General features: G+C 43.8%; 1 protein-coding gene across 13 annotated transcripts in view; it reads left to right on the top strand.

The window, feature by feature from the left end:
• The window catches only part of LOC101487767 (RNA binding protein fox-1 homolog 3), a 431072-nt gene that overhangs the window by 279418 nt on the left and 131853 nt on the right, over nucleotides 1-19801 (top strand). For 11 of the 13 annotated variants that reach the window (XM_012920561.3, XM_076883450.1, XM_012920562.3 and 8 more), the window contains one exon: nucleotides 13369-13478. The exons of 1 other annotated variant lie outside the window; for it this stretch is intronic. In XM_012920561.3, coding sequence (XP_012776015.1) covers nucleotides 13369-13478 — 110 coding nt within the window. Of the gene's footprint in view, nucleotides 1-13368; nucleotides 13479-18736; nucleotides 19314-19801 lie in introns of those variants that run through there. One more of the 13 variants, XM_012920566.3, reaches the window with a different exon arrangement.

The raw sequence follows: 19801 nt of genomic DNA on the forward strand, positions 1-19801 counted from the left end.
ATAACAAAGAGCAAATCAAGCAGAATTTCAAAGACAAGCGCAGTCCAGGCTGACCGCGTCTCACCAACCAGCTTCTCGCTTTATTGCTCACGTCGGAGAAAGCTTTCACAGCGCCGTCTCCACAGTTGCTCACATCTGTATTGTGAGGCGGCGCGTTGCCGTGTGTGTGTGGGATTTGTTTTCAGTGTTTGCATGTTTGATATTTGACAGAAGAAAACCTGTAAAGTTTATTCTACATGATCCAAAACTCTGGCGGTCTAACCCTGACATTAAGGATTTATAATTCTTTTTAAAGACGACAACAAAAGAAAAAAAAATGCTGGAAAGAAAAACCAAAGTACATTTGTACCGATGATAACGCGACGCTCCCGCAATGCGTCTCTTTACTTAATATGACATTATTCTTCTAACAATGCATTAACGGGTCTTTAATGCACTAAAGGTTAGGCACATTTAGATGCTTTTTCCATTGACAATGTTGAAATAAATGCCCTAAATCAAGCCTAATGTGCCAGTCAGCGAGTAGCCTTTCATGAGGCGGCGGTTGACTAATAATATCAAAGAAAATCTAAATCTAGCCGTAATTGTCAAAGATGTTGATGTTCTGTGTGAGTCACACAGCGGAGCAATGAAGAACTAGATGGAGTGAGCGAGAGTAATAGGCTGCATCAGAGTGGTGAGGAAGCTAATGCCTCTTGAGACTGTTTGTAAGAGAGCGAGGCCTTTGGATGGCGAGCTGACTTCAGTATGTGCATTACTCAGCCACATAAATCTGGGAGCCCCCGCCTCGGCTGCCTGCTTTGGTTTGGCTTTAATTACCTGAGCTATCCTGCACTCACCACCAGCACTTCCCTAATGGGGCTGCCTCACTCGGGCATCACTCACGCTCAGTCCGGCCAGCTGGCAGGATGGCCTGGGGGGGGGAGCCTGGCCCTCTTATTATAACTCCAAGTCTGTGCCCTAACGCACCTGTAGTCTCAGTGTGTGCGCGCGCTCGCATGTGTGGCTGTGCAACTTCCTGGGCTGTCACATAAACAAACTTTTGCAGCAGGCAAACAGAGCACTAAGATTTCTCATGAAAGCGTTCCTAAAATATTAACCGCTATTTGCAATCATGCTGACCGAGATTGTCCAGTAATTTGGCCTTCTGTTACGGTATTAAGTGCCGGGTTGCTCGTGTGTCCTTGGGGCATTAGCTGTCAGTCAGTGACATGTCACAGCAGCTTCGCCACTTGTCAAGAATGTGTGCTTTCATTCTTCTTGTGTACAGCTGCCTAACAATGTGCCAAGAGCTTTCAGCGCTGACTTAAAATGCATCAGGCCGTTTTTGTTCCCCAGCGTGAAAAGACACGGAAGGCTCGGTAGGAGCTCCTCGCGTCCCGGCCGCCGTCGAATGACTCGCAGTGACCTTGGAGATTATTGCTATACTAGACAGAAAAAATGCTATATGTTTGTCAAGAGCTGTCTGTCATCAATGAGCTTTTGTGTTGGCTATCGATCGGCTCCTGGCCAGGACACCGGGGTTGATGGATGCACAACAAACAGACTCTGCATTGCCAGCAAGCCGCCCAGCGAGCACGATGGGATGTCAAGTCTGGGAGGCTGCCGCTCGCCCCTCGCGCCTGCGCTCCCTCACTCGCATGTGAATGTACCCAAGTGTCGGCCCCGCCCTCAGCCCGATAAAGAAATGAGCTGCGTCCCTAAATGGCGATTCATTAGTAAACAAGAAGTGGATTACTGTAGTTTAGCCCTGTGTCGATGACGGGCCCTGATTGCTTTGTAAAATGTAGCGAGCTGTGAGCGTGAGCTGCGCCGCTGTATCTGCAGCACGCACATATAAAGATAACTACACAATTCCCCTATCAGTTGACCTGGTTTCCCTTCAGTTAGTGAGCTCCAGCCTCCAGGGTGCAATTGAGAGCGCCTTGGTCTGATACTGGATACAACACAAATGCCAAGTGCAATACAACAATCATCATCCCATGTGAATTTGGAGATTTTTCAGGAAGTGAGCTACCACTGCTACATTATTCAGCCTCTGTCTCTCACACAAGAGAGAATGGCATTAAAGTTAATTTCAGCATGGCTCCAGCTGGTGCTGTTGCATCCACAAAGAAGCCACATTGTTATGTATCTTTATTGCAAGAGGCGAAAGCATCAAAAGGCGTCCTGTTGGAAAATCTGCAAATCACCGTCGTGAAGCGTTTGTTTTCTCTCGACTGGGTTTAACCCTGCCTCCCTGCAAAGCACGGATACGCCATGAGGTCAGACTTATCGATCCGCTTTGATATTTTATAGACCCCAGTCAGCTTCCACCAGTATAGGCTGCAGTATTTCCCCCAGCGACGCGATCCAGCTGTGGCCACCAGAGACCTTCAATAAACAGACGCCTTCGGCCACCGTCCAAGGACGCCAACAATCGCAACGCGTGCACGAAACGAGACGTCGCTACCAAAATGCAGCAATTGACCTCCACAGTTAAGCATCCTACAAAATAGAAAACGTCGCAAAATCCGAGCTGTAAATTGGTTTTAACGCCTGTAACCATCTTTCTTTGTAGTTTTACTGTCACATTATCCTGAACATCTGGGCCAAGAGTGTGTGCTACTAAAGGCGGTGTAATTCAACAGCGCTGGCAAGAAAAAAAAGAAGCCATACTGTGCTTTTCACAGGTGCTGGACCGGATCCAAATTGATAATTTTTCAGACTCAATAACACTTAGAAGGATACAGGAAAACAACAGCACCGGACATGCAGGGGAGGTCTGGCAGATTACAGGAGATTTGTCAGCCCCTGGGAGTTCTCACTCAGCTGATGTTGACAAAGTAGAGCTGATGTGGGTTGGTGAAAGGGGGGGAAAAAAAAGCTGCAGAAGAAGAAGAAATCCTTTTGAAACAGAAACCGTTCATGCACACGGGCTTGTGTGTGATACATGTTGAAGTTTCTTTGTCTTTTCCGTTTCAACAGCCTCTCCCCACTTCAGCACCGAGGGTAGAGTGTGAGTGAATAATTCATCAAATCCGAAAATCTATGAAATAAAATCATTTGTTGCCCTATAGTGTGCTTGACAGAGAGATTGTTTATAAGGGTGGTAAAGCAGGACTTGAGCATTGGTAACGATCAATAGCCTGATGGAATCCCGAGGCCCTCGCTTGTTGCCAACGCACATCCAGACTGAGACATCAAAACAGCTTTGGGTTTCTCTCCTCTCGCTTGTGTCTCCAGAACATTTCAAGCCAGCTGGGCAGTTCAGATATTTTTCCATTGGTTGTTTTGTAGTTGCATTATTTAGCTCTGCATTTAGACCCCCCCCCCCCTCCCCCATCACACACGCACTCCACATCTCGAGGTTGTCATTAGCGGCTGTATGTTACAATGATGCTGAGAACAATTAAGATAAAAACGCTGTGACAAATCATAATGGTGATAATGATAATGATAAGATGAAATGGAAATGACTCTGGCAAATAGGGTTTCTGTTTTTAGGATGATTCCACAACAGCAACGACACACTCGTCTTACACCAATAACAATGATAATTATTATGATGATAAGTCCAAAATTACCCCTCCCCACATCATCAGCCTTTGCCTTCGTCTTCCCTGCGTTTCGTTAGAAAGAGGAGAGGTCATAACACCACTTCCAATTATTTTCCCAACTATCCCGAAACCCCCACGACTCAGCCGGCCCACGCAGCTCGGACCAAAGGATGGTGCCCATTGCCAGTGACCTATTAATCTCTCCACTGTAAGTGAACAGGCCTTTGCACTAATGAGGAATGATTAAAGACAGCAATGAGCCATTTTTGGAACAGCTTCAAAAAAAAGGGATGCAAAGAAGAAAAAGAGATCATTTGCCACGATCAACAAGGAAAGGACCTTTCCAAAACACTGGCATGAAGATGCAAGCACATCTTTTTAATTTTAATCTCTTACGGTAGCATCGGAGAGCGTTCGTCTCTTTTATAGAATATTCGCCTCTTTGGAGGATCCGAATAGAAAAAGCTTTCAGCAGAAAGTCTTTAATGCTAAAATATATCAGGGTTAATTTCTAATCTGTATCCACTAGTTTCTGAGGATTTGCCTATAAACCCAATCTGAATCCTGGTAGCTGGTGGCCTGCTTGATGTTGAGGTTATAACGCAGTTTAGGCTCGTGATTCCTTTGTTCTTCTGCAGGCTTAGACTCCTACAAACTTGTCTGTGTTCATAAAAATTACATATTTAGAAGTTTTTTTTAATGGCTTAGATGTAACTCTGCACCTTTGCATCCTTAAGTATGCATGGATCTATGAATAATTAGTTGCTGCTTTTATCTCCACCTACCCCTCTGCCTCACATCTGCAGCTCCAACATACCTGCTCACTTTGATTCGGCTCAAACGCTGCAAAAGTACTCAGCGCTACACAATGGCGAGTTGTAATACTGAAGTAATTTTACAATACGCGGACTGATTAACCCCAAAAACAGTTTTGTCAGTGAACAGTGAGTAAGTTACCTTAAGGTGGAATTGAAGGTAACTTAATAAAGGCTTACATTTTGAATCAGCTGAATATATTATGCTAATGTTAATGTTACGTCATGTGGTATGTCTGAATCCATGTTTTTGAGTGTTGTTGAGGCCAGATACTGGGTTGCATATAATTGTTAATTTAAAGATTATTTTTCATTCTCGAAGTATCTTAATTTTTATCAGGTTTTTTTTTTTTTTTTACATTTTTTAATATTTCATATGAAGGAAAAGACAGATTACGTGATTAAAATCGTGTCTCAGATTTAACTCGTCACTCTTTGTGGATGTCCCAGTTCTCAAGCTGGGAGCCGCAGCTATAAAATATTACACGCCGTAGCGTTCGGCTTTCCCGTCATTAGATGGCAAGCCGTGGAAAAAAATCCCAACCAAAGCACATTAGGTCTGCTGAGTTCTCCGCATACTTCCTGCCATGTAATGTACATAATGCAATCAAAGAGCAGCCATGTTTTTTGAGGTCAAAGATGACTGCCGCTGTGTGTTTTCTGCATTGCGCTTTGATCTTTACGAGCTCCCTCCCACCTCCTTTTTTTTATTTCGTTTCAGCTGAGAAACGTACATTATTTTCACTTTAAATTCAACAACCGACCCATTGAAAGCAGGTCTGTGTTATGAGAAAGGAAGGACCACTAAGAATTGCCCATGGGCAGTAATGCAGCAGTTTTTTTACTGTATGTAAGTGTGTATACATTCTGTAGATAGAAATTGGGCCTAATCAGCCCTGCGGCTCTCCAACAGAGGAAAAAAAAGAAGAGGAATCCACTTAGCAACGTGGCTAATTTGCATAGCTTTGAAGAAAACGGGGTCTGTGTTTAGTCAGCTTAGATGGCAAAGGAACGTCAGAGTCTGACACTCAGCGGGAGACAAAGCAGCTGACTGGTTTCTCTGACGTTCAGGCTGGCTGGATGACTAGCTGGCTGCATTGGTATTGCTTTGATGTACAAGGCACCTCATCAAACTGTGTTTATGAAGGTGCAGATACTTTGGTGGTTGAACCTGCTGAAGCAGTAGCTGTCAGATTTTGTGAATTTAAAAAGTGCTTCCTAAAAATTCAATTTGCTTCTTACTGCATATCTGTCAGGATGGAAAAATATCTGAAATAGCTTTTAGACCATTAAATATAAGGTGGTAAAAACATAATCTAGGTCAACAGGGCAACGATTCAGCTTTTTTTAAGCCTTATTATCATTTATGTGTTTCATTTTGGTGTTAATTACTCGTATTAGAAAATTACAGATTGGTTTTATTTTCTTTATTTAAAATGTGCTAAAACTAGCCTGTCACAGGGGAAAAACATCTGTTCCACCTGACAGTTTGTTCCCTTTAAAGTTGGTATTTCCTGCTGTCAGTGAGCTAATTGAATGCTTCAGCTGATACATCTACACACAGCATTTATTAGCTGTCTGTCCTCGCCTCCAGCTGTCACAGCCTCGTTCTGCTCAAGGTCTCTTTCTGTTAAAACGGGGTTCTTCCTTCCCACTGTCGCCAAATGTTTGCTCATGGAGGACTGTCTGATTGTTGGTGGGTTTCTCTGCATTATTGTAGTGTCTTTACCTTATAGTACAAAGAGCCCTGACGTGACTGTTGTGACTTGGCGACGTATAAAATAGCTGAACTTAATTTAATTCAGTCCATCACAGCCACTCACGTGATTTCATACCAGTTAGAAAGTTACACTAGCAGTAAACTACAAAAGACTTGAAGGACATCCCAGAAGAAGACTCCAACTCTGATTGGTTATGCACAATAATATTGCAATATTATTATATTGATTATATTATATTGCTTTCTTGCTTGGAAGCTTGTGGGCAGATTTGGATCACAGTTTAAAAGTAATATTAAGGAACTGTTTAAAGTAAATTAAATAAATGCCAAGACCAGCTCTGGTTTCACAGTAGATAACAGGGCTGCACCAGGAATACCAAGTGGAAATTCCAGTCACTGAACTGGTCCTCAACAAACAAAGCTGCAACTTCCAGGGTGAAAAACTGAAGAATAAAGCCAAATAAAAGTCCCAAAGACTGCAGTTCCTGCAGTGGCGCGCTGAGGCTGAAGTCCTTATCAACTCCTATGTTAAAACAACCCAACAGCAATAAAACCATGTTTGCACCCTGGTACAACAAACAGTTTTGCCAGAGTGGCTGTTTGGCCAGCTGGTCGTCTTTCTAGCTTAACAGTTAATGTAAACACACCAAATAGTTTTCCTGTCAAACCCAAGAAAAAAAGCAAAAAGTGTTTAGTCTTAAAAACTCTGGATTTTGTTATTGGTTTGGAAGCAGCTCAGTTTCAAAGTGTCTTATAAAGAAGTTGTATATCATATGCAACAATGAATATGAAATCGGTCATCAGACCGATACCCCGTGAACAACACTGACATGGCCACTTTGATATCTCATAAAAGACCAATATATCAGCCAATCATAACACATCTGACACCCCCTGTCTTTCTCTCTCTCCTGACCTCCTGCCTTCAGTCTCTGCATCTCTTACAGCACAGCAGGCTTTGATTTAAGACCTCTGCAGCAGTTTATGGTGTATATATCCTAAATGGACATTTTAATAGGCTTTTACTTTTTTTCATTGTATTGTGCAATGTAAGCAGTAATCATAAATTATTATAATCATAATTTGTTGCTGCCGGCTGAAAGCCTTGCACAGTATCTCTGAAATGTCAAGTTTTCACAAAGAAAACAGCTCCGTTCAGAGGCTGACCAGCACGGCACGTGCGAGGATTTGAGAGGATTTTAATAAGTGGTGGTTTTTAGTTAATCTCGGCCCGTATGGAATCGAACGTACCTTAAAGTAAGAACGTCAAATTAAAACAATGTTCTGTAAGGCTGAATGTGATTATTCTGCTAGAGTTTCTGAAGAATACCACTTGTGTCCAAATGATTTGAAGGAAATTTGTATACAGTGATCCACAAACACATAATGCAGCCCTAAAGACAGAGAAAGGGGGCGGGCTTTAATATTTTACCAACTGTAAACATCACAAAGCTGTTTCGAGGCCAGGCTACAGAGTCTGTGTGACGCTATCAAACATTCAGCTCCTCACGTTGTAATGAAGGAGTGGGAAACTGGACGTTGAGGAGTTAATATCCTCCAAAAAACCAAAAACGAGCACATCTGCATTTTTAGCTCGCTCCCATTTTTCTTCTGCCTGTGTATTTTTTATTCATATTCCCCGTCTTTGCTCTGGAAACTGCCATCAGGCTCAGAGGCAATTTACGGTACCTCTGAACACGTCCTTAACGGTACCATCATGCGTTCATCAGTGCCACCGTGAACACAATTTTATTACTCAATTTGATGCCACACAGGGTTCATTCCCCGCATTTTTTATGCATTGTGGGCTGAGCTCAAGCAGAAAATAATCTGGACAGAGAGGGCTGTGTATTACGGCTCAAACGGGATAAAGCACTGACAAATTCCGGACCGGAGGACTAGTGAGCGGGGAGGACAGGGAGAAAGAGAGATTAAGAGCTACACCATTGTTTACCTCCTCCTCTAAGGTGCAGGATACTCTGTCGTTTATAAATGTTGGTAGCTGTTATTGGTTACCTTGCAGGCTTTAGGGGAAAGAGGAAAGGAAAATGAAAAAAAAACTTAGGGAAAGACTCAGGAGGGGGTTCGATACAACTTTAATAATGCGTAGCAGGAGCTAAATGAGCCATTCTGCGGTACTTTAAGACGTCTTCCCTCCACCCACCCCCACCCACCCTCCGCCTCCCCCCCCTCACGGTCTCAGGGCCTGAATTATTAAAAGTGTTGTTTTCCCTTATTGCATTGCAGCAATGTGCCTCTTTGCTAGAAATGAGCTGCACGTTGTGGAGTTTGAATGCTTAAAGCGACCCACCTCCAACGGCAAAGCCAGGAGAGGAGCACGGAAGGCCCCCAACACACACACACACACACACACACACACCTGAATGACCACAACGTTATGCTCAGATGGCTCTCTTACGCTTCTCTTATATAATGCACGTTGTGAACTAACTAGTTTGTTTTGCTAAACTGTGCAGGGCTGCAACTAATGATTATCTCCATTATTGCCTAATGGACATTACACTATAAAGTGTTGGAGAATGGTGAAAATGCCCATCACAATTTTCTAAAGCCCAAGGTGATATCATTACAGTTAATTGCCTTTTTCCCGAACAACAGTCCCAAACCTACACATATTCTTTACACCATAAAGGATGAAGAAGCAAGTCCTCCCAATTAAGAAAGATGGAACTAAGGGATGTCTTTTATGAATGTTTTAGTGCTGTCTAATAATCCCTTTAAATATTTCAGATCCAGCACTCTGCATTTTCATATTAGTCAGTTTTTGTTTTCAAATAAATGTACCCATAAATGCTTATAGCTTTGTTTTTAGAAGGACTCGGATTAATTATAATGAGTCACAGTTACTGTAGCCACGCTGGCCAAACTTTCCTCTCATCTCTTTAATTCATTCGGCCTGTAATTGAGCGTTTAACTTGATTTTGTTGAGACAAATACGTTCGCGGCTGAACCTCGTTTGTGCTGCAGAATATTCTGGAACAAACGGGCTGCGATGGACTAGAAATGTATTTTTTGAATTTTCTTTAGGGCTCAAGTGCAGACTTGGTAAGATGGAGAAATTTTCAGAGCTGTCAATACATCTTCTCTGATGCACTGATGGTGCATTTTCATGATTGCATATATGGGAGAAATATAATAAATATTTGAACTGAATCCACTTTTATCCAAGTGAACATTTCTGTTTTCTTCTTTAGAAAAGTTTGAAAATGATCAAGTTTAAGGTTGACTCTTGACATTTAGAATAATTTATAAGCAGATTCAATCCTGAAAAACTGATAGCCGCGTAAGCCTTGAAATCTATGTGGAGCAAACTCTCCATATATTGAGCCAGACTCAACAAGGCATCACTTAATAAAACAATACTTTCTCCTTCCCTTTTTCTGCTCTTGCAGGTATTGTACATGCCCGGTGATTTGGGTATTAAATTTGATGCCTGCAGTTAAATCTCTTGCTGTGAAATGCAAGAAATAAAAACTCCGAGTTGTAGATAATGCAAAGTACAGTAAAGCACGTTGCATGCTCCTACCCCCTCCCTCGGAGCCACACGCATACACTTGCATACCCCCGCCAACACATACTTTAATCACACAATTAATAATTAATCAGAGGTTGGGCTCAATGCTGTCAAGCCTGCAGATGAGAGAACACCCAACTGCTGAGACAAGCCCTTAAAAAAGGGGATTAATAACCAAAAAAAGGAAAAAATGAACAGCTAGACAACACGTCGCTAGTTAGGCTCAGTTTTTCTTAAAGTTGAAGGAAAATACAGACGGTCCACTGGCGCGAATAGGCAGCTTTGAATGCATTTTTTGTAAAGAAATAAATAACAAAAGCTCGCTGGCTATAGAGTTCTGCAGAGTTTGTGAGGGGGAAAATTAAGTTGTCGCTTTTATGTGACATTTTCTACATGCAAATATGCAAAATTTGATTATGTGCTCTGTCTCCTGCGTATAAACACCATCAATAAAACTATAACAAACCGGTTCTAGAAGAATAGGTCAGGGATGAGTATGTATTATTTGCGCACCGCATTACAGCCGGTGCACTGATTGATTTCAATGCATTGCATCACTCTGGAATTGATCATACACCCGTGATCATTGTGTTCAATTTATTTATTCCCACTGATGCAAGTATTTTCCAACACTTAAAAGTCATCGGCGTCGGTGCCCTCTTTTTTTTTATCTCTGTCAGTCTCGCAGTGCTCTGTTTCCAGTGTTGCAGCAGAGAGCAGAGTGTTTACCCAGCTGTAATTACAACATGCACAATGACCTCATTCTGCTGTGTCAGTAGCGGTAATGTATAGCCCTTGATGTTAAACTGCAAAGAAAAATGGTGTGCACTTATTTTCAATATGCTGACTACATTCCCAGCATTTTTTTTTAGACATGGCCGTGAAGGCAGATCAGAATTTGATATAAGCACTGGTGCTCCTATTTATCTGACAAGGTCTCTCTGCCTTAATATGCATTCAATAATGTGAAATGATATTAGCTGTAGGAGCTCATTGACTGTGCACTCAGGGTCTCTCGGTGTCTCTCCGTCTCTGTCTGTAGCACGCTCTTTATCTGTTTCTCTTCCTCGTGCACACATACAGAGAAGAAATGGGGGGAAAAAAAGAGAGGAGGCTTGAACCACGGATAGCAACAGCAGCAGAGCAATCACACCGAAGCAATGCCCCCCACGCCTGGCCCATTAATAACAGTAATACGCACACCGCGCCCAAGCCAGCACTGCCGAAAGCACCACTGACACTTTAATGGGCATTTTTTACTTTTGTTTTTAAATAATGCATGTGCTGCTTGTCAGCACTGCTTCACTCCACCCCTGGTGTGCCTTTGCAGCGTTCCATTGTGCAGAAATTACAATGGAGACCTGTGTTTTCTGTGCCGCCTGCTCCGTAAGCTGCATTCATCACGTTCATAGGGACATCAGAGTGCGGCACATCACACTCTCGGGGCCGTGTGTGTGGGCACGCATGCTACGCATGTGTGCGTTTTTGTTTGTGAAGGCACCTCATTGGCACCGAGCTAATTAAGAGCGTCTTTGAGAGGGCGAACTGTGATGCTCGGTGGCACCGAACATGACTTATAAAGAAGGATGATGCTCTCTGTGATACAGTAAACCTGACAGTCTGCTAGCGGTTTGGTGTGTCTGCCGAGCATGCCACTGTTGTTATGCAACTACGAAAACCTCATATAGACCCCAAAGTATTCGGGATCCTCTGGGCTCACTTGCAGTTAACTTATTCAACAGTAAGAGATTCATCAATAAGAGAAGGTTTAATTTTCATTCGTCCGGGGACCGGTGCGGAGCGGCAATCGGTGATACATACCATAGCGTTTATGGCATAAGTTAATTTGCTTTGGCCATCCTTGGATGGGCAATAAAACGAGAACAATAAAACGAACACAAATCAGCAAAACACAACAAACTCAAAATTATACACATACATCATGGCACAACACACAAAGTTCAATACGAAAATATATATTTTAAAAAACGGCTGAGACGATACACAACAGCACGAGGGGCGATTCACAGAGAAAGAAGATGATGGTATTCAGCTCCTGCTCGTTCGTGACTGCATGAAAAAGTGTGGTAAAAAGTTTCGCTTTGAGTTTAAAGCTAATCGCACATTAAACGTCTCCGTGTCCAAGTGTGGGTTGACACTGTTCAGTGGAAAAGGAATGACATGAGTTTAGCCATCCAATAGATTAATTAACATTTAAACCTGCAGTTTATTGCTGTTTATTAGTATTTATGCATTTTGTAATATCACCCAATCATATACTCAGGTGGGAGAGAAACAGCTATAACATGCTAACAATGATTCAGACGAGAGCATCAGTGGATATCAGTGAGTACATACTAATGATATTCTATATATACAATATTTATACTGTACTCCCAGGACAGGTAGGCATATCTAGCATGTATCTTTCTATATTGTCAGCAATGGATGCACTGCCATTCTATTATGCAATAATGCTCATTGAAATCCAGTTTCTGTATTCTCAGCCAGAGCGGCGCTTTGGTGGACTGTGTGTGTTGTGTTTGTGTCCTGTTTGCTTTTTTTTTTGTGCACCTGCTGTAAACTGAGAATATTGAGGGTTTGTATTGTAATCATACATAAGCCCCCCACTTCTAAATTGGATCCGGAGCTGACCAAAGATGTATTTGCACATGGTAAAACTTAATAGGAACAAGTAGGCACGGGGACCAACAAATTAACCGTTGTTTAACTTTGAGTCTCGAACGGTGCAGATTTGAATATCGGGTGCTGCAGAAGCTGCTCGTTTATTTCGGATCACAGACAGTAAAGGTGACGGACGTCCTCGGTGAGAGCTGCAGAGGTTGCGTCGGAAGACTTGCGAGACAGGATGTGACTTCGGGACTAGCACCCTCGAAAATCAATTTTTCAGCAGTCCCCTGGTTTTTGAATTAAACACCAAAAACATGCAAATTTTATGCCAGCGTTGCACTTAGTAAGTTAGAGTATGGCTGTGTCACTTTCTGCGAGTAATTTGCGCCGGCCTGAACACAGATTACCAAGGCCCATTATTAACCCGTTTGGGTAGCATCTGGGTAAAATGCACATTTCTCATCAAACTGAAAGCTTCGGTGTTTTATTTGTGCGCGTTATGCTCGAGATCCCAAAAAACAGAACTGTAAATTTATCATACATTGAAACTTTGCCAAAATGATGTGCCTTGGTGAAGTGCATTTATCACAGATCACTTATTGTGACATTTTAATAGTAGTCCCTGAAGTGCTACATCTCACGGGAGAACCGAGTCAAGACTATAATCGCAAAGGTTTAGGAGCAATAACTGTTTTATTTTGGGTTCATACTTTTGAGCTGATTCCATAACAGACACGGGGTAGTTAAGTGGTTATAGAGGATATCCTTTAAATGTGATGGTGGTCAGTTCACGGTTATTTTCTGGCGTATTAAATGTTCCCCACTGTTTTCCTGTTGATACTAAACCTCATTTGGTTATTTATATTATGCTGGTAGATCAACTTGACCCAATTGTGTAACTTTATTGATCGTAGCCAAGCCACCTATCTGTATTCCTTACTGCACGTAAGGTCAATAAACCTCAAAATCAATATTTATAACAATCAATGTTGCATTCTCTATGATGCCTCTTCCTGTGCAATGATTTCCTGCGATTGAATTGCTTTATTTGTGTTTTTTGGAGGTGCCCCTCTGCTGCTTCTTGTCCGTTTCGGTGACGCCTGCTCGTGTTTCTGTGTGTCCCTGCAGGAAACACGTTGTGTAAGTCAGGAAGCATTGCTGTCTTCGGGAACGTGGTGTACAGCGGACTGCTGAACGATCACCTCTGGCATTTGGGAGTGCCCCTCTTTACAAGACTGGTAAGAGCAGCAGGCCCCTCTGTGCACACTTACCTTCACTTTTGTTGGAAGAATTTCACGCGCTTGTGTGGAATCTAACAGGTGTGGAATTCCCCGAAGCTTGTAATGTTGTTTTTGATGCCCGCTCTGTTGACATGTGTTAGTTAAGGTTAAGACCTGGATGTGAATCCTCTGCTGTGGATGTAGGAGACGAGGAAAACCCACCACACACACACGCACACACACACACATGCATTTCATATTAGAATTTTTAAAAGGCATAACTAAGATGTTTTCTCTGGCCTTAAAGTGCAGGTGAGCCCACCTATGGATTCAGTTCTTCCCCAGCTGGCTGGCTGGGTGTGTAGCTAGTAGTGCTGAAAAAAGGCTGGCTAAACAATTCATGAAATTTAGTTTTACGGCAAGAATTTTATAAAAATTACAAGGTTTTAATTAAGAACCGGAGCGGCTGAAGCTTGCATTAAGAATTCATGATAAATGTCTATCCCTAATTGTCAAAGGGAAAGCGAATGTTTGTTTTACACTTAATCTCGCTGATGGTGGAATGTGAGCTTAGGAGATTCTTGTGAACGGCATAAACACGAAGGATCACAGAGCGATATTCCAAAAGATGAAATCCAACGAAGCCCTTTCCCTTCTTGTTAATTACCCTTTTTCTAAGCAGGTCGCAAGTTTTCATCAATGTTTATTATTGATTAAATCTGTCGTTGTTGCTGTCATTTATGAGTCAGGAATTAGCGTTGATTGGTGCACAAGGGTTGCATATAATTGGGTTACATTAAATAGATAATTCAGCTGATCTCATAAATGTCTAATGTGAAGCCTTGTTTGATTATCAATTAATGTCAAACGGAGATGCAAGAGGCTGTTAGGAATCCTGTTGGGTTTGCTTGTGTTGCATGTGGCAAAGCTACTCTCATTGCAGCTGTAAGAAGAGCCAGGAGTTTTTACAGTGAAATGTATATTTAATATTGTACGCGCTGGCGAATTCAAAGTAACGCTGGAGCACGCGTGCACAGCGAACGCTGGTAAACAAGTCTTTAAAAGATGTAACAAAAAGAAGGACATCAAACGCCACAGGTAACAGAGCTTTGGCTTCTAATTAAACAGAAATTGTTTTTTGAGGAAAATGTGCCTGTTGTTCTTAGCTATAAAGAGTAGAAGGAGGAAAATGATTAAAATATTTCATGGCTCAAAAGTCACTTCATGGTGCCTTTTTCAAAGCCGAGAGTTTAATGGAGTAGGATGCTTAATTACTAGCATATTTACATTTTCTCCGACAAATCCTCCCACGAAGAGAAAGCTGATGGAAAATAACCACTGTGTGACTCCGAGAAGAGTTTACCCCATGACATCGTGAATATATGGTAAAATACATAAAAGATGGAGACAGCCACCATAGCGTCCAGGTTGGTTTGGTGTATTTCGAGGCTCGAGGGCAAGCCGCTCAATGACGAGCACCCATGCAGACTATCCAAGTGTTTCAGTTTTTGTTGGTATTTGCAAGACAGATGTGATTTAAAGGAATTACTGTGTTGCATTATGTAAATGTTAACCCAACATACAGCTGCTTCTAAACCAGCCTCCATATTAATATCTACGATGTTTACTGTGGACTGCCTGAACAAGCTGAAGCACATGCTTCAATAATCCACAATACATTTAGTCATGCAGAATCACGTGAAAAGAAACAATAACAGGTGCAAGTATGTAACACGAATGAGGTGATGTGCACAAATGTTTAAAGTAAACATTTAATAATATATTATAATATAATATGTACGTATAACAGACATAATGTGGCATCCGTGCAGCTTATTGATGTCACAATGCAAACAGGCCTGGAGGATTAACACAAACAGACCACACACGGTGCGCTCGCAGTGTGAAGACACCTAATCCCCGCTGTCGTTAGGTTAACATCCTCCGTGTCGCTCCTTTGCACGGCGAGCAGCGGCCGAGCTCTGAGCCCGCAGGAGCACTCGTTGAAGTAAAAGGTTCGACTCCCGGCTGCGCCACCAAGGCGCGGCCTTGTGTAGCGCTCAGTGTGCCCGCTGCCGACACACTAGGTCCGCCCAGCAGTGGTATCAGCATGACACGCGGCAAGCCTTCACATCCCCAACACACAGCTCCTAATTACTGCACAGCCCTGCCAGTTTGTACCCCTAGGCCAGTACTGACTGCTCAATGCCAAGATGTAAACACTGCATTATTAACACGACATACAGTCTGTGCACACGGCTAGGTTTAATGTACTCGACGTATGTCTACATGGAGGCATTACTTTAGTGGGATTCTTTATGCGAAAGCATACAATGAATTTATTGTCTTCCAGACAGCGAGTTCCAAAATCACCAGATGGGCGATTTGCTGCGTATAGGGTAATGTATGCTTACAAATGATGTTTAATGATATCTTCCAGGGATAGGAAGCAAAACATTACCATTTTCAAGGCTAAATATGCAGGCTGTGTCAGAAAGCTGGAGATACAGAATTAAGTAACACACTGTCTTTTTTTTCTTGTTATTTTATGCATATTTATTGGCTGCCAGAGCGTCTTGATGGCATTACACAATATCTCGTTTTTTTCTTTATGGCAAATCACAGTCCAAACATAAGCTTTGCCTACTTATCACCAATTCTAATATATTTTCATATGAAAAATCTCTCATGTGAGTATTATTAGCAGAGTGCTCTGCCCCTGCAAGTGCCGCAACTTCCTGTCAGTGTGAGAATAATAAGGGAATGGATAAAGAGGAGAAAGGGCTTCGTTTAGCCGCTTGTTTCTGCCTGCACGGCCTTCCCCGGCGCCCTTTCCTCACGTGACGTGTGCTGTATAGAAATGTCAATACCTACCTGTGGAGCTGATGGAGACCCATAAATCGATAAAACGAGCATAGCTGCAGATCCTTGGCCGCCAAGTTGTAAAACTGGTCACTCCATAAAGTGAAGTGTGTGATTAGAGAAAACCAGCCTGGCAGCATCAGAGTGGAGCCGCCGTCTTCCTTCGGGGCTCGCACCGGCTCGGTCCGAGCATTCGGGCGAGCCGGCCGCGACTATAGCCCAGAACCCCGCGGGGAGCTCGCAGGGATGAGAGCGAGAACTCTCATTGTCTCCTCTGGTGTCTTTCTAACGACGAGATCTGAGTGTGGCTCGACAGAAGATGCTCTGTAAGTAGCGGCGCTACGGACGAGAGGTGAGATCGGCATAAAATATTAAGACGGCAGATCTCGAGCCGGCGACGGTCGGAGACAGACGGACATTTTAGGCAGAACACTCTGTGTGTGAGGCCTTCACTTCCTCTTCACTTTGAAAGCTCCATCTTTATAATGGATGGTGGAGTCTCTGGGGAGTGTCTAGACTATGGTGGGAAATCTAAATGGTTGGGAAAGCCACTCCAATGCTCTGTAAGTAGGTGGAGTATGGGAGAAATGCAACTCAGAGAGGTGACAGGAAGAAGGGAAAAGCATCCCAAACAACACCGTGTTTACCTGCATTGCACTTCCCTTGGTAACGGGCGTAGATTCCTAGACAGGAGATGCAGACTTTACGTAATGCTTAAATGCCCTCTGATTCTTTTCTCCCCAACCCTAAGTGGCCTTAGCTCCGGACCGCGATGCTCTCTGTCTGCACCTACACCCACCCCCACCCGCTCTCCAGCCTGTCCTGCTCTTTTTTTTTCTTTTTTGCCTCCGAACTCGTTCTTTTCCTGCTTCTCTCCCCCCTCAGTTATTTATGAGCACGACTTGAAATAGACTTCAGTATTTGATAAAAGCGTGATCCTTAATCTGAGTTGCCTGAGAAGTGCATTTCATTTTTATTTCCCATCAGAGATTGATGGAGGACTGGGGCGGTTATCCACTCTGTGATTGCTAATGTAAATCCATTGACTTCTGGTGGACATATATAAAGATATGGAAGCCTTGCATGTGCATCCCGTGATGCCAGTGGGGAGATTGCGTGCGTGCAAAGCAACGGAGATGCTGGTTTGTGCGATGTGATGGAGGGGGGTGGTGTAAGAATTATATGGCGCGTGTCTTGATTTATGAAAAGCTTCTTAAAACATCACAATATTTGCAAAGTTACTAATTGCGGTTCTTTGCCTGTGTGCCATTTCATATTTCACCGCTCACTTGTGCTTTTTCTGAAGGAGGAGGAAAAAAATAAAACGGGTGATAAATTTAAGATGACAGTTACACCATATGAATGAGGCCCCTTGTGTATCAATTCGCTCAAAGCCAGCTGCAAATCTAACTCGGGCTCCTTATGTGGCAATTACTGATGGGTAACATAACCTGCATATATCTGTTCTGTTCATTAGGCCAATGTGCTCTATAACTGGCAAATGTTCTTTAGGATCCTACAGCAAATTAGCTCATCCCCCAGGACGTCTTTTATTGGATGATCCGGCTCCAGAGGATGCCGCAAAACCACTTGAGCTCTCCGCAGCCTGCCCCGGTTGCCACAGGGTTAATATTTAAAAGCGCGAGCTCCCAGTCGTGTATTGATGATATGTTTTGAAAATTGCTGAGGCAGGCTCATTGTTACAGTGCTGTCTAGAAGATAGCCAATCCTCCTCCCTCTCCTCCCTCTCTCTCCCTCGTTCCCCTCCCCCTTTATAGCCGCCAGATGGAAAACACACTAAAGCATGTAATGTAATATAGCTTGGCACACACAGAGGTATTTCACACCAACTTCATCTGGCCTCTGATCTGCCACAACGCCACCTGAAAAAACAGTGCTTTTAAAAAAAATTATTATTTTTTCACCAAAACGTCACCAAATCGCAAGTTCGGAGGAAAAGAGGGAAAATAAAAGGCAGAGGAGCTATCGGCAGCTAAAAGTAGAAAACAAGTGGAAAATAGGCTGCGCCTCCCAATTGCCTGTGGCATATTTTAAGGTTTTCTCTGAGAGTCTTTTTTTCCTTCAGCATCGCCTCCTTCTTCTTCTCTTCAATGAACTAAAACTGCCACAACTTCAATGCAACTCATCGCAGTCGCAGACGGTGAAAAGAAGAAAGGGGAGCGATCTGTTAGTCCTCCACTATCACCAGCATCATTCCCAACACAGCACCCCCCTCCCCGCAGAGATCCCCACCACGACTCTCAGCTTCCTGCTCTCCCCCCACCCCCCACCCCCTCCCTCAAAACTCTCCCCCCTCCACCCCCCGCCTCCTCCCCGGGACGCTGAATTTTACAGTACCGTCTGCAGGATCCCGGTTTGTTCGGCGCACTCCTCTATGCAGAGCAACACGGCTCCGGTGGAGGAACGCTGGAGGCAGCTGTCAAGCGCAGGCTGCTGCTCCTGCTGCTCTAGTTGAGCCTCGGTGCCGTACCGACTGATTTCACATTCACCAATAAGAGACGGCACAGGGGGGAGAGAGAGAGAGACGGAGAGAGAGAGTCTTGAAGTGAGTGGTGTGGAGAGGCAAGTGGAGTGGAAGAGTGTCGAAAGAAAAAAGAGGTTACAACACCTCCCCAGCTCTCTTTCCTTTCTCCCGTCTGCTTTCCCCCCCTCTTTCTTGTGTTGGCTCAAAAGAGGAAGAAGAAGAGGAGAGAGAAAGGGCTCTTTTAAAAATTTACTGAAGAACAAGCTGCTTGTCAAGAGAAAGAAACGAAAAGAGAAGAAGTGCTGGGGGACCTCAAGTCAAGCCCCATTGAACAGTTGAGAGGGAGGGCTGCCTCAGTGGAACAGGGACCAGTAAAGCTCTCTGTCCAAACGTTCGGACTCCTCTTGACACCCACGCTGGCTGGACTGGTCCCAGCGCTTAGCCCCGCTCTCCTCCACCCGGCTGCCCACACCTGCCCCGATTCCACCATGATGATGTACTTTTGGGTGAGTACCGCACCACTAAAGTGTGGGTATCTCCTCCTGCTCACACCGCTCCGGTATGCACAGAGTTGGCGTGTAGAACGTGTGTGGCGCATGTGTCAGAGCGTGTTGCAGCCCTTACATTATATACAGTGTGAGTTTGAGCGTGTGTGCGTGTGTGTGTGGTGCAGCGCCTCCCACATGCATGAACAGAGCTGATGGTTTTTCCACTCTCGTGTGTTTTATTGATGTTGGGTTGCTGCAGCCAGAAGCTACAGAGGCCTGTGTTTACCCGTCACATTTGTTCAGCCTTTAAACGAAATCGGATGTTTGGGTGCGATTGTTATCCACGCCAATACCTTCACGAGTTCGTCAACTTCCCCCCCCCCCCCCCCCCCCTGATTGTCAAACTACCCAGCATGCAGCTGAAACGGTGTCCCTCCGTCTGAGAACGACGCTCGGGGTCTTTCGGGGACACGTTGTGATTTCCTCGCCTGCGCTGTGTTTCCAAC

This window comes from Maylandia zebra, linkage group LG4, assembly GCF_041146795.1.
Source record: "Maylandia zebra isolate NMK-2024a linkage group LG4, Mzebra_GT3a, whole genome shotgun sequence".
Lineage (NCBI taxonomy): Eukaryota > Metazoa > Chordata > Actinopteri > Cichliformes > Cichlidae > Maylandia > Maylandia zebra.